Here is a 14,805-nt window from a genome sequence, read left to right on the forward strand (position 1 = left end):
TGTATGTGTGTGTGAGGGCGGGCTGTTTCCTTCCCCCGCTGGTTCAGGGACGGGGGTTAGTTTGGGTGAATGTGGCACAGGAATTAGGCTATGATATCGCAACTCATTATGTTGATTTGGGACGGATGTCCAGTGCAGGTGCTGCTCAGGGAAGGGAGTGAAATCCACATTTCTAAGAATTTCCTGAATGTAAATTTATATGATTTACCAAAATAGCATAGAGAAAGTGGTTACAATCTATCAAGGAAATAAAATGCATTTAAGTTTCTAAATCCATGTTGACATGACTAGATAAATCCCTTATGGTTAACAATACTGTCTATATACATGAGACATTATGGTCTCAGTTAAACTTCAAAAAGTGCCCTCCAAATAATATTCTCACATAAAAGGAAGGAAATTCAGGACTGGTGCTGAATTTTAATCATCCCTGTTGTGTTGGGTATTTTAAGTTTCATCCAAATAGTAGATGATCTGACATACCATGTGTGCTGCAAGAACCATGTGTAACTGAGCTTTAACTAGCTGTGTCTCAGTTTGTGGGTGCACATAAAAACCTTGTCCCCATTCTCTGCCACTCTGCTCCATTCTCTTCTTTCAGAGAAGGATTCTTGACCTTATCAGTATCTCAGTATTGCTAACCCCAAATATTAGAAAATTGAATCAGGCTTCAAAAAAATTGTGATTAGTTAAAAATCATGGAATTAACAAAAATACACTTGCGATTCTTTTTTATTTATCTTCTAGTTTTTAAATTTTAGGATACATTTTTCTCTGCAACCATGAGGTCTAGAAATTTACTTATTTTTTTAATGGAAGTTGAGATTCTCGTGAAATCCTGACTCTAGCAATTGGAGTGTTAAGAAAAATACACAAGACTTGCAATAAAATCACAGGAGTTGGCAACACTTTGCCTGCTTACAAGAACAGAACAGTTTAGTCCTTCATGTTGCAATTCTGAATGCATTGCAGATATAATGTAATCTTCAATAGCTCCAGCCAGGCAATCCAAAGGAACAGCATGATTTGGTATATGTATTACAGAAAAAAGAAAAGGAGTACTTGTGGCACCTTAGAGACTAACAAATTTATTTGAGCATAAGCTTTCGTGAGCTACAGCTCACTTCGTCGGATGCATTCAGTGGAAAATACAGTGGGGAGATTTATATACACAGAGAACATGAAACAATGGGTGTTACTGTACACACTGTAACGAGAGTGATCACTTAAGGTGAGCTATTACCATCGGCGGTGGGGGGGTGGGGAGAGGAACCTTTTGTAGTGATAATCAAGGTGGGCCATTTCCAGCAGTCTGAGGAAAAGGGGGAGAGGGGGTGTGTGGGGTGGGTGGGAGAGGAATAAACAACGGGAAATATTTTACTTTGTGTAATTACCCAGCCACTCCCAGTCTGTATTCCAGCCTAAGTTAATTGTATCCAGTTTTCAAATTAATTCCAATTCAGCAGTCTCTCCTTGGAGTCTGTTTTTGAAGTTTTTTTGTTGAAGAATTGCAACTTTTAGGTCTGTAATCGAGTGACCAAAGAGATTGAAGTGTTCTCCGACTGGTTTTTGAATGTTCTAATTCTTGACGTCTGATTTGTGTCCATTTATTCTTTTACGTAGAGACTGACCAGTTTGGCCAATATACATGGCAGAGGGACATTGCTGGCACATCATGGCATATATCACATTGGTAGATGTGCAGGTGAACGAGCCTCTGATCGTGTGGCTGATGTGTTTAGGCCCTATGATGGTGTCCCCTGAATAGATATGTGGACACAGTTGGCAACGGGCTTTGTTGCAAGGATAGGTTCCTGGGTTAGTGGTTCTGTTGTGTGGTATGTAGTTGCTGGTGAGTATTCGCTTCAGGTTGGGGGGGCTGTCTGTAGGCAAGGACTGGCCTGTCTCCCACGATCTGTGAGAGTGATGGGTCGTCCTTCAGGATAGGTTGTAGATCCTTGATAATGCGTTGGAGAGGTTTTAGTGGGGGGCTGAAGGTGACGGCTAGTGGCGTTCTGTTATTTTCTTTGTTGGGCCGGTCCTGTAGTAGGTCACTTCTGGGTACTCTTCTGGCTCTGTCAATCTGTTTCTTTACTTCTGCAGGAGGGTACTGTAGTTGTAAGAACGCTTGATAGAGATCTTGTAGGTGTTTGTCTCTGTCTGAGGGGTTGGAGCAAATGCGGTTGTATTGTAGAGCTTGGCTATAGACAATGGATCGTGTGGTGTGGTCTGGATGAGAGCTGGAGGCATGTAGGTAGGCATAGTGGTCAGTAGGTTTCCGGTATAGGGTGGTGTTTATGTGACCATCGCTTATTAGCACTGTAGTGTCCAGGAAGTGGGTCTCTTGTGTGGACTGGTCCAGACTGAGGTTGATGGTGGGATGGAAATTGTTAAAATCATGGTGGAATTCCTCAAGGGCTTCTTTTCCATGGGTCAAGATGATGAAGGTGTCATCAGTGTAGAGCAAGTAGAGTAGGGGCATTAGAGGACGAGAGCTGAGGAAGCGTTGTTCTAAGTCAGCCATAAAAATGTTGGCATACTGTGCGGCCATGCGGGTACCCATAGCAGTGCCGCTGATTTGAAGGTATACATTGTCCCCAAATGTGAAGTAGTTATGGGTAAGGACAAAGTCACAAAGTTCAGCCACCAGGTTTGCCGTGACATTATCGGGGATACTGTTCCTGATGGCTTGTAGTCCATCTTTGTGTGGAATGTTGGTGTAGAGGGTTTCTACATCCATAGTGGCCAGGATGGTGTTTTCAGGAAGATCACTGATGGACTGTAGTTTCCTCAGGAAGTCAGTGCTGTCTCGAAGATAGCTGGGATTGCTGGTAGCATAGGGCCTGAGGAGGGAGTCTACATAGCCAGACAATCCTGCTGTCAGAAAGTTGCTTTCAAACCTTGAAGGAAGATGGTGTGCTGGCAGATGCTGAACAGGTGGAATGAGGATTAGAGAAGCTGAGAAAAATTAAAAAATTTGCTACTTCGATGGTCCATTCACCTTCATGACACTGCCTTCTGAGTTTCTTGTTGTAGCATAACTTGCATTTATAGCAAAAATACATGTGTAAATTTGTCATGTTTCAGAGAGTAAGCTATAACAAAAGCCTTTTTATTGTACCTCAATTTGTAACCTGACCTGTAGGCTAGTAATGAAACTGCAGGCAAAGCATAAGGGTAACATAAACATTCTGCATCTGCTTACTCTCTGTTTCTTTGTTAGTTTCCTACCTATCCATTATTGCATGGCAACTGGCATGGAGATGTGCAAATGAAATAAGGTTGGATTTTGTCTTTTCTTTTTCTTTCCAGAGGGTACTCAGAGCACAGTGTCAACATCTAATGAAATCCAGCCGAACCAGCCACAGGCCCTACATTATGCACTGGCTAATGCTCAGCAGGTTCAAATCCACCAAATAGGAGAAGATGGCCAAGTCCAAGTAGTATGTACTCATTCTTCATAATCTCCTCCAGTTTAAAAAGTCCAGAACACTGAACATTTATGTGCCACATAGCTCAGATTCAGCTCTTTCATCAAAAAGATGATTAGCTTATTCTCCACCCCCCCGCCTCTTAATCATGTTTCAAAAAATCCTTCCCTCCAAATAGTAATCCATCCATTTATGATTCACATGTCTTCCTTTTTTTGTAAACTGCATTCAAAACCCTTTTTGGACATCTGTTAGATGAATCCTTTACATGTGTGTTCATTTAAATGTATGTATATAAGCAAACGTTGTAAATATTGACGTTAAATTATAAAAAACCATGTTTTAATTAACTTAACATTTTGACCCAAATCCACAAAAGCCAGGAAATTTAAAAGTTAAGCCAGACACTACTGCAATAAGTCAAGCCATTGTGCTTTTTAAATTAATGGTGTTGGTATACTCTGAGGAAACTTTCCTTGGCTTTTGTAGTTTTATGTCACAATCTTAATGCAAGAACTATTTTGTATGTAATTAAATAATTTTAAAGGAAAAAGCAGAAGTGAGGTAAAAAAGGTATTGGAATATGTCATATTGTGGACCCCTAGCTTTAAAAATTAAGACGTTATTATCTGTATAACTGTGTAGCGCTTAGGAGGCCTAGTAATGGACCAGGACCCCATCATGCAAAGTGCTGTGCAAACAGAAAACAAAAAGTTGATCCCTTCCCCAGAGAGCTTAGTATAAGTATAAACCAAGAGAAGACAAATGGAGACAGACAGACAGAGGAGTACAAGGAAATAATGAGACAAATTTGGTAAGCATGATCGGCAGTGGTAGAGGGTAGTAGAGTGATGCAATGAGCGGGGTGACATGATCAAAGCAATGAGCCGGGAAAATGATCTTTGCAGTAACATTCTGAATGGATATAGTTAAACAAGATTGCATTTGTCAAGGTCAGAGAAAAGGATTTTAGAGTAACTGAGATGTAAGATGATGAAAGCTTGAACAAGACTCGTAACTGTGAAGATGCATAGGAAAGGCCATACCTCAGAGGTGCTACGCACAAAGGATCTTCAATACATAGACATAGCTGGCTGTGAGGACTTCTGAGTTGAAGATGATACCCTGAGTGACAGGCAGGATGGTGCTGTTACCTACTGTAATCAAAAAAGGAAGTATCAGGGAGAGGTTGCGTGGAGGGCAGGAGAGGTAAGCGTAGGAGATTAAGAACTCTGCTTAAGACATATTGAGCTTGATCTGATGCTAGGCATCCATTAAAAGATATCAGAGAGACAGGCCAAGATTTTAGTTTGGAGAGAAGGTCTAGAGTGGAGAAGTAGATCTGTGAGTCATCAGCATAGAAGTGGTGGTTGAATTTGTGTTTGTAGATAAGATTATCTAGACATAAGGTGTAGAAGAAGAAAAGGAGCTAGAGGACCAGAGCCCTCTGGAAACTCCCTCAGAAAGTTGAAAAAGGGATGAGACAGATCAAGGACAAGCTGAAGAAGTGGTTAGACTTAGGAGGAGAACCAGGCAAAGACAGAGTCAAAGAAGTCAAAGGAGGACAAGATTTCAAGAAGAGCAGCATGGTCAATGTAGTCAAAGGCAGCTGACAAGTCAATGAGGCTGAGGATAGAGTACTGATTTTGAGCTTTGGTTAGGAAGAAGTCATTAGAGACTTGGGTGAGAGCGAGTTTAGAGGAGTGAAACTGGTGGAGGCCGAATTAGAGAGGCTTTAGGATAGAATCGGAGGAGAGGCACTCCAAACAGCAGGTTCAGAGATTTTAGAGATGAAAGGGAAAAGGGGTGGTAGTTTGAGAAGAAAATGGTGTTGAGGAGATTTAAGCATGCTTGTAATGTAAGGATAACAAGCCAGAAGAGAGTGAGAGGTTAAGAGGAGGAGTAAGGGAAGGGTATGAGAGAGAGAGAATGAATCCTGGCGCTACGGGTTTGGCTTTAAGAAAAACAGCAGATACCCCGTAAGACTTGCCATAAAATAGCAAGAGTTGGCAACAGTGCATCAAGCAAGTCTTTCAGGCCTAAAGATTAAGGCAGAGCTCATTTTCAGAGGTACTAAAAACTTGCAACACTCATTGATTTGTAGATTATTATATAGGTTATTATATAATTCCATATTTAGTATTGCAACAGTCTGTAGCAATCTGTGTTATTTCTTTACGTAACATCAAGCAACTTTTCCGTGTTGTAGGGGAATTGCCTGGTGAAATAAAGCTGGCATAATCAGGGCCTGAAGTGAACATGCAGTGCACTCTGATTTTTCACGGGCACAAAAGTACCTAGGGACCCATTCTAGCCAACATAAATTAGAGCAACCCCATAGCTACTGGAATTTGTGCCCCAGGATCAGAAGGGGGAAGGAGGTATGGCTCCATGTCTGTCCTCATTTTCTCAGAGGCCCCAAGTGGTGATAAACTGGTATAAACTGTTTTTTTATGATGCGCTGTCCTAACTTGTACAGCATTGCACAATTGGCTTGATGCAATTACGAATTTTCACAGCTTTTCTTGGAGCATCATGCACAATGGATGGCAAATCCTGTATTTCTCTGGAAAGGACTGTTTCCCCCAAACAGCAACGTATCACAGGCTAATTGCTTTCCTTGAGGGTCTGTAGGCTAGATTTCCTATTGGAGTTAGTCTGTAGGCCAAATGATTAAACCTCTGGAATGTGGCAGAGCTGTAAAGAAACTTTCAAAACCAGAGGTATAAACCCTCTTCAGCAGTAAGCTTGTAAAAGAGAAACCTCCCTTTGAAAAGCAGTGTTGTTTAAAAGAACTGGGAGTCAGGGTTATTGGGATCCACTCCCAGCTCTGCCATTGACTAGCTGTGTGATCTTGGGAATTCCTTTGTATCTCAATTTCGCCATCTATTACAATGTATATATTAATTCTTACCTACCTCCCAGAGGTTTTGTGAGGTTTAATAAACGCTTGTAAAGCATGTTTGAGATCCTTGCATGAAGAGCACTCTTGAAATGCAAATTACCATTATAAGATATGTAGACAAAAAGTCTGTAGCAGTAGATGTAAAAGGTAAGGGCATACCAAATAAAACTAAATTTTCATCTATGGAATCAAAGTTTAAATCTAACTTGGAGTTTGGAAAACCTATTGCAATCCCCAGTCAAAATCTAAACATTGCTGCTATAAATCTGGTCCAGTAGGTTCTGTAGAGAGGCCCAGGACCTCACCAGATGGAAACAACATTGCACTTTGTTCTCTGGAAAATGATTTGTGTAGATCAGGCTTCGGGTCATTAGCGGGGCATAATGCATTTGTGGTTACCCGCCCTATACAGTGTGTGTGAATTGCTGATGGCCTTCAGATTTCAGCATTGCCTATGCTTGCACATTCAGACACACACAAATATTTACACGGAAAATGCAAAAACCCAAACCAACAGTGCTGGGACGGTCTGGATGCCCAGGAACTGCAAATGCAAATTTTGTTTGGGCGATAGGACTAAAAATAATAATTTTTTTTTTTTTGTGCTTGAATTGCTTAGGTGGCCATACTAAAATCATTGGCCTTGAAGGTTAACTACGTACCTGCAATGGATGATTGAACAAAGTCAACTTTTTTCTTTATTCTAAAATAATTGCCAAAACTATAAACGCAGCATAATCACACCTTTTTAATTTTCAATGCTCTTCCCTGGGAACCTCTGAGAGCTTGGTGTTAAGAAGGGAAGGCAATTCTTATCTCGACATGGATTGAGTCTATGCTCTAATTTTATATACAGTCCCTATTGTCAGTTTGATACTTTCAGTATGTTTTTTTTTTCTCCCTATAAATAGCGGTTTCCTTTCAAAGGAAATGAAACTGTTTGAAATACAGGGATCTGTGTTTCTTTGAAATTCACATGCAATTGTTCTTGTGTTATAAAATAAGAAAGGCCTTTGACGGTATTCCAAATGGATATCTTTAATCTCAGTTTCATACAGGCATATTAAAATGAAAACAAAGCCTTATAAACTCCAAAGTAGGTTATTTAGAATCCAATTTTATCAGCAGGTAAATTACAGTAGCAAAAGGTTCTTTAGGCCAGTCAGGATACACAAGGAATTCTTTCACTTTCCTCCCCAAATTTTTACCAAATGGAATACTTGATTTCTTCCAGGAGTGGTTGGTAAGGGTCATCAATGTAAAGTATCAACATTATTAAAACCACTTTAGGGCCAGATCCTCAACAGGTGTAAAAGCTTGGCCACTATATATCCCTTTTTGTATTTAGCTCAGCTGTGGCTGCATTTCATCTGTGACAGAAGATTTTTATATTTTACTGATATTATATAAATATTATATATAAAAGATTATATATTATATATAAAATATTTTTCTATTTTACTGATATATCTCAGGCTCTGATCCTGTAGTCTCTCTGAGTTGTTTACAGGTTTGGTCCCATAGTTTGTGGATCAGTTAAAATTGAAAACTGCTCTGATATCTTTTGAGGAGAGAGGCACTCTATAAATGTAATCATTATTCCCATTTGTGTCCTCTCCATCATTGGACGGTTAAATGCTTTCCCCACAAGGCGTTCTGTTCCATCTGAACTTCTGATAAAAGAATGGAGAAATATGGATACACTTAATTTTTATAAGCAATTTTTATACGTTTGTGAGTTTCAGTGAATTATTTCCCTCCATCTCCAAATACATAAAACTATAATGAATCTGAGATAATAGCATCTTCCTCTAGTTTTGATTTTCTTCTGATGCTTCTTGGTGTTTTCTTTTGTTGCGGATCCCACAGGGTCACCTCCACATAGCCCAGGTGCCTCAAGGGGAGCAGGTCCAAATCACACAGGACAGCGAGGTGAGCCAAAATGCCACATGTCATCTGAGTAGATACTGGTCAGAGACTAGGGCTACATTTCTTAAACCACTGTTCTCAGCAATGCTGAAATAAGCGAAAGAACCCGGTGAAAGTGGAACTGAATGCATGTGGTAGAGCCATATTGAAAGATGCCTCAACCTCAGCAAATGTAGCACACTCCTGCTCTGTCTATAGCTTTATTTGGCCAACCAAGGAATGCCATGTGTGTTTTGTATTAGCAAATTGTGGCTTATAGCTGATGTGCTTTTTAATGGGCTTCATGGGAGGCAAAGTACAGTACCTTCAGGGTACCACTATAGCTAGTACAACTTTTGTGCTTAACAAGCGCTGCAGTTCAGCAATAGAGGATTTTAGTAATGCAGCCTGCAGAATATGTCCAAAATATCTAACGGTGTCTTTCACTGAGCTGCAGAACTTACTAGGAGGATTTTTGAGATTCCTGTTAGTGAAAGTATTTAGAGAATGAAGCAGTTTCTAGAAGTCTGGCAGTGACCACATGCCTCAATTACAGTTCTATCAACCTCCTGTCATAAAAATAGTGCAGCGAAAAGAAAACTGATTCTCCAGAGTTATGGCCCCAGCCTTGAAATTATTACACAGGCAAAACTCCCATTGGAGCCAATCTGTCCTATGTATTTTAGAATGCATGAAATAGTATGGTATACTGGGGTCCTTTGGTGAAGGGTATGTTCTGATTCCCTGCTCTGAGCTTAAAATTATTACAGTAAATAGGAGTGAGTTTTAGTGAAAAGAATTCTCCTTTCAGGGGCTGGATGGGGTAAAGAGAAACAAGAATGAATTTTCAAATTCTGTGGCTCTGAACCCAGCTGTGGTCAGGTGGATATTTGTTGTGAAAGAGTCTTCTGTGGGCATGAGGAATCACTTCAGAGACTAAACTCCATTGACCTCAGTGGGAGTTGCCTGCATATAAAGACTCCAGGAAGAAGGCTTACGTTTTAGCCAGGCGGTCTGAAAACATCTGGATTATAATTTATTCAAATATACACTCCTTTGAAAGAAAGTGGAATTGCAGCTAGTCCGGATGGATTGATTTAAATCAAGATGATTTAATTCACCAAGTGGAAAACCTTGATTTAAATAATTGATTTTAATCAACTTTTCCATTTGTTCTTCAGTTATTTTCTAAAGAAAGGTGCATTCTAATTGGTTGATATAACCATTAAAGCATGTTGATTTACAACTAAATACAGCCTTTCCACTAGATTTGTTACATTTTTTTTGCTATCTAGCAGGGTACACGATAACTATGTTTATTTAGGCAATTATATAGCTTAATATTTTTGGATTTCTATTAATTGTACATTTTAGTATATTGGAAAATGGTGAATGATATATTGCTTATTTACTAGATAATTAACTTCTTGTCATGATTTGTGTCAAGCTGCATTAGGATGGTAACTATAATTTAATTAAACACACAAAACAAAGTTTACTTTTATTAAACAAAACAGCCTTAAATGTTTTGGATACATAAACTTTCTGTGTTTCACTTTACAACTAAATGATTTCCTAAACAGAGGGATTAACTGTAGGCAGTAAATTAAACTGATTATTTCAGGTCAGACTGGGAACATTTTCAAATATGCCTAAGTGAAAGTGACTGGAGCTTAAATTCTCTTGAAAATGAGACAGTCACCTAAGTTACTTAGACTGACCGATTGTGCCATATTCATAAAGCTTGGTGTCAAAAGTTAAATGTTTTCTTCCTGATTCTTTCTTTATATAGAAAAGCAGTCTTTAATTCAAAGTTTTTGATATTGGCTCATAGATTCAGCATATTTATTTTTTATTAAAATGTTTTAAGAGATTATAATAAATGAAGGCCTTGACATATTTTGTATTAAATTCAGATTTTATTTTAAACAGGTTTATTTTTAAAGAGAAAAACTTCTTATAATTTAAATAACAAAATAAAAAAATTGTTGATTTTTATCCACTGTGCTGACAGTAGTATAGAGTGTAAAAAAGATGAAAATGAAAGAAATCAGTATGTTTTTCTCACAGATATTTGCCATTTTACCTCTTGTGCACAGAGTGTTTTGGGGAGTTTTTTTCTTGTTTTGTTTTTGTTTCTTTTTCCTTAAACATATTTTTAAAGGACCTTTTAAAGAAATTAAATTGGGGTTTCTTTGTGTAATGAAGTTCCTTCCCTTTTTAATTTTCATAGCTAAAGGTCTTTTGCAAATAGTCTACAGCATTCAGAATCTTTGGTAATACGTGCCTAGGAAATTCCTATAATAGAACTCTTTGTTCACATTTTGGGTTGAGTTTTAATAAAGTAAAAGAAATGGCTGTTAGCACTAATGATAGCTTTGTAACAACAGACATTATATCCATTAGGAATGGCACATACATTTCAGCCAAAGATTTAAAAAATTACTCTACTAATTTTAGGATGACAAATGTTTTGAATTGTGCATGTTTGCAATTTTATAAAAATGAGGGAATATGAGAAGGGAAAATCTACCTCCATAAAAGCCATATAAACAGATTGCTACTTAATCATTTTACTATAACACTCTTTCCCCTCCACCTCCCCGCAAAGAACTGTTGTTTTAAAATGAGAAAATCAGTAAAATAGTACAGGCATCCGTTCTCTGTGGTTAAAGTGCAGGAGCATTGTATTTGTGTTTTACTGCCAAAAAACATAGACCTTCAGAAGAATTTCCTAAACTAATAGATTTCCTCAAATAAATACACATCTCCTTGAGAAGTGCTACTTTATTACTAATTCGCAAGTTCTGTTTCTTATTCTTATTTTACAGGGTAATCTGCAGATACATCAGGTTCATGTCGGTCAAGATGGGCAGGTAGGAACTGATCCTTCTCAGTTTTAGGTAGTGTTGCTGTTCAGTCTTCATAATTAAACGTTACGTATGGATTGACTTCATATTACCAAAAGGTGTTTTAATGACCAAAATGTGCGCAATGTCTTCTATTTAAATCTTTCTGGCATAAACAGAAAAAAATATTAAGCCACCAGTTGGTATTTTGCCTACTTATGATGAAACATTGTTTTCTATTTGACCAGCATTATTTCATCACTCATGCAATAATATACTTCATCCATATGTTTTATAATTTTCTTGTCTTTGGCTTCTTCATTGTTGTGCTAAACTAGACTGATTATCTTGTGCACAGGATGTTCCTTTTCAGGCTTTTGTCATTGACTGTCAGTGTAGCCATATGTGGACCATAAGCTATGCAGACATAAGAAAATTTAAGCAGACATTTTTGTATTGTAGGAATGTCTAGAGAGAGAGAGAGAGAGCGATCTTTCACATCTGGTTGTGTTCTTTTTGATAAGATAGCTTTATTAGGCACTTATGCTATGTGGAACAGGATGAAACTGAGTCTCAAGCTGCAGCAATGACTCTGCGAGATTGTTTGAATTAACATAATTTCCATATCAGGTGGAAGTGAAGTTGCTAACATCTGATCACAGGACATCCGTTACCAAATTATGTTAGGTTAAAATACCCACGGTAAAAAGTACTCATGTAAGGGAAGCTTTCTGTCCAGGCCACTTGAATGAACAACTGTTTTTGTTCATGCTGAATATTATAATACAAGCTGTGTTCAGATCTATGACCAGGGCATGAACTTTGGCAAGACACAGGCCACTTGGACTCTGAACCTCTGCGGAACTATTGGAACTCTCAATCTTTGGCCATTCCTGGCCTTTTGTGTGCTGAAACAACCTAACCTGTTAAAAAAAAAAATCTCTTTAGAAAATTAATTGTATGGATTTTAATCCGAAGTGTCTTGTTGTAGTACTATTGTTAGGCCACTGAAATAGGATAATATGGAAGTCACGTGTTGGAACAGTCTTTTTGGCATTTCACTACTTCCTTTATCCCTCATTGGCCCTTCTGCATGCAACAAAATGCCAAGTAAAGTCGTATGGGAAGAAATAGTGCATATTTAACCCTGGAGCTTTTATTTCTCTTTGATACTAACAAGGTGTGCAGATTATTTGCAATTTTCTGATATTACAAACCTAGCGGTGTTATTTCATACCACATAGGGCACAGTTTATGCCATAGTAAATGTTCTGAATCTCTGCTTCTGTAAATAGCTCCAATGCATGTCAGTTAAAATATTTTTATTATTAAAACAGTGTCAATTTACAAGCAGAAAGATTTGGATGATCACATTTTGCTGATGGTACCTATGCGGTGATGGTTAAGTGAGCCCATTAGAGTAGCATACATCCTGTGTGGCTGTTTCCCATGCTGGAATAAGAAGTTATGATGTGAATATGAGTTTTCAGGGCTGAACTATTTTTGAAAGAGTTCATGAAATTTTGTAGATCTAATAGATGATTTCTAATTGGTGGAAACTTAGAAAGGATAAATAAGAAAAAGTTATATATATTCCAGAATTAGGGTTGTATTACAGAAGAGAAGAAAAATACAGATGAATCAGTTTTGGCTTAATTAACATCAGCAGTTCATGTATACTAGGGGATTTTTCACTGTTACTGGAGTTGAACACCATTGTGTTGGTAGGAACAGTTCTGACCCTGCAGAAGTGATTGTGGCTACAATTGGTTGTAAAACTTCTGCCTACATTTTTTCCCCATTTTCTTATTAGTTTTAGTTGTGAACCACAAATGATAGTATTGCAGACATCATTGACCCTACTTTTCAAACTTCATTTTCACGGTATGTTACAGGATGCAAAACGAATAGTGTAGTCTTTTTATTGTTTTCTTCATGCTGCTTGTATGGAATTCACAAAACTAACTGCTATGCCATGTGAATCACCAGGGGCTTTTGTCATAGGACAGCTTGCATATGTATCAAAGCAAGTACCTTCCCCTAGGCACCAGTATTCAATAACTTTTGCACTTTTGGGAATACTACTTGCTACTTCCTTTTTTCCTGCAATCTTAGAAGTGTGAACAAGTATGCAATGGGTGGGGTGATACTAGCTCCATCCTTAATGAAATTTATGTGCCCCTGACTGTGTGCATATTATCAATGCTTTATTATATAGATTGTAGAAGCATCAAGTGGTCTCAGTGAGGATTGGAGCTCTGTTGTTTCAGGAAGGAAGAATGGCAGCTTCGGGAAAGGTCCTTTTGTAGCATTGTCGATGTACACTGTGCTGTGTAATGGCTGTACCTGACATTTCCTCAGTCCTTTCCCCAAACGTAGTATATTATCTGAAGGTTGAATATGTACAATACAGCCAAACATCAAATGGGAGAAGTAGTAGTGTGTGGTCTCTTCTGCTGGAGTGCTTCTCAGAACATTGTCTGCTGTATTCACCCAACTGTCCAGCACCACTTAGAAAAGTGAATTTATTTTCCCCTTTTTGTTTTTGATCTTTAATGCACCTTACCAGGGGAACTGAAGGACATCAGTAGTGAATAATTTGTCACTTTGATGGCTTTCAAGCAGGTATTGAATATTCTTGCAAACCAAGATTTTATTAGATCTTTTGTTTTGCTGCCAACAATCCCATTGGAGCACCAATCCCAGGCTTCCAGATTCCACCTATTAATGTACACGTCATTAGCACAAAGATGCAGGCAGACCTTCAGTGGGCTATCACCGTTCAGATACCGTTTTGTACTACAGCTTTCCTGATCTAAATTGTCACCCTGATCCTCAGGAAAGGGCTTTTACAGCAATTAGTCCAGGGTACAAAGAATAGGATTGTGCTAGCTCCATATTTACTAAAACAAAACATAGTTTAAATCTACCATTAAATTTTATCTGTGAAACTTTTCCAAACTGATAGCTATATTTCAAACGTTGGAGAAGCTGGCAGTACTAGATCTTTCTGCGTAATGTTGCCAGCTGTTTTTTCTTTTTTGTTTTGTTTAATTTTTTGTTTTTGTTTTTTCCTGTTGAATTTTCTGTCTTGGTCATTGCATTGAATTTGGCTCTTGCTTTTCTGGCATGGCTGTCCATGGAACCAATGAAATCATGCCAGAAAGAACTCTCTACCTACACATGTGTTCTATTAACTCAAAGTTTCATATTTCAGTGGAAGTTTAATAAAAATACCAAACTGCAAAAATAATTAGACTTTGTATTAACTAATAGCTTAAGTCCTCAGACCAATGGGAGTTTTTTTGTATTTGGCAGTGATTGTGGATTACCAGAAGTTTCCTCATTGTCTCTTTCTTTCCCTTGATTCCACCCCTCGACCCCTGCACCCTTCACTGCATTCCCTTTTTCCTTTTGCTGAGCTTTAGGGTGTTCTCGGTCCCTAAAGGTATTAGATGTATACATGCTCCACAACATATGTGAAGATAAGTCAATGGTGTTCAGAAACCCTACCCTATGTGTAGAAGTAGGCAGAAGTATAACACATTCAGCATTTCAATACCCCTTTATTTCATTTTCTAGACTTTTCTTTGTACATCCTAATGCCTTACCAGTTATCCAGTTTAGGAAGTATTTAAAATGACAAATGAGAAATGGTTTTCAGCTAGTGGCTTTTAGTTTACAAACAAAACAAAAAGTTAATGCTGTTTTA

At 38.2% G+C, this 14,805-nt stretch overlaps 1 protein-coding gene across 8 annotated transcripts in view; it reads left to right on the forward strand.

Moving 5' to 3' along the window:
• Positions 1 to 14,805, forward strand: part of BANP (BTG3 associated nuclear protein) — a 244,584-nt gene that overhangs the window by 142,082 nt on the left and 87,697 nt on the right. For 7 of the 8 annotated variants that reach the window (XM_073308162.2, XM_073308163.2, XM_073308166.2 and 4 more), the window contains 3 exons: positions 3,313 to 3,443; positions 8,206 to 8,268; positions 11,076 to 11,120. In XM_073308162.2, coding sequence (XP_073164263.1) covers positions 3,313 to 3,443; positions 8,206 to 8,268; positions 11,076 to 11,120 — 239 coding nt within the window. Of the gene's footprint in view, positions 1 to 3,312; positions 3,444 to 4,076; positions 4,246 to 8,205; positions 8,269 to 11,075; positions 11,121 to 14,805 lie in introns of those variants that run through there. The other variant, XR_012154540.2, reaches the window with a different exon arrangement.

Source organism: Lepidochelys kempii, chromosome 12, assembly GCF_965140285.1.
Source record: "Lepidochelys kempii isolate rLepKem1 chromosome 12, rLepKem1.hap1, whole genome shotgun sequence".
Lineage (NCBI taxonomy): Eukaryota > Metazoa > Chordata > Testudines > Cheloniidae > Lepidochelys > Lepidochelys kempii.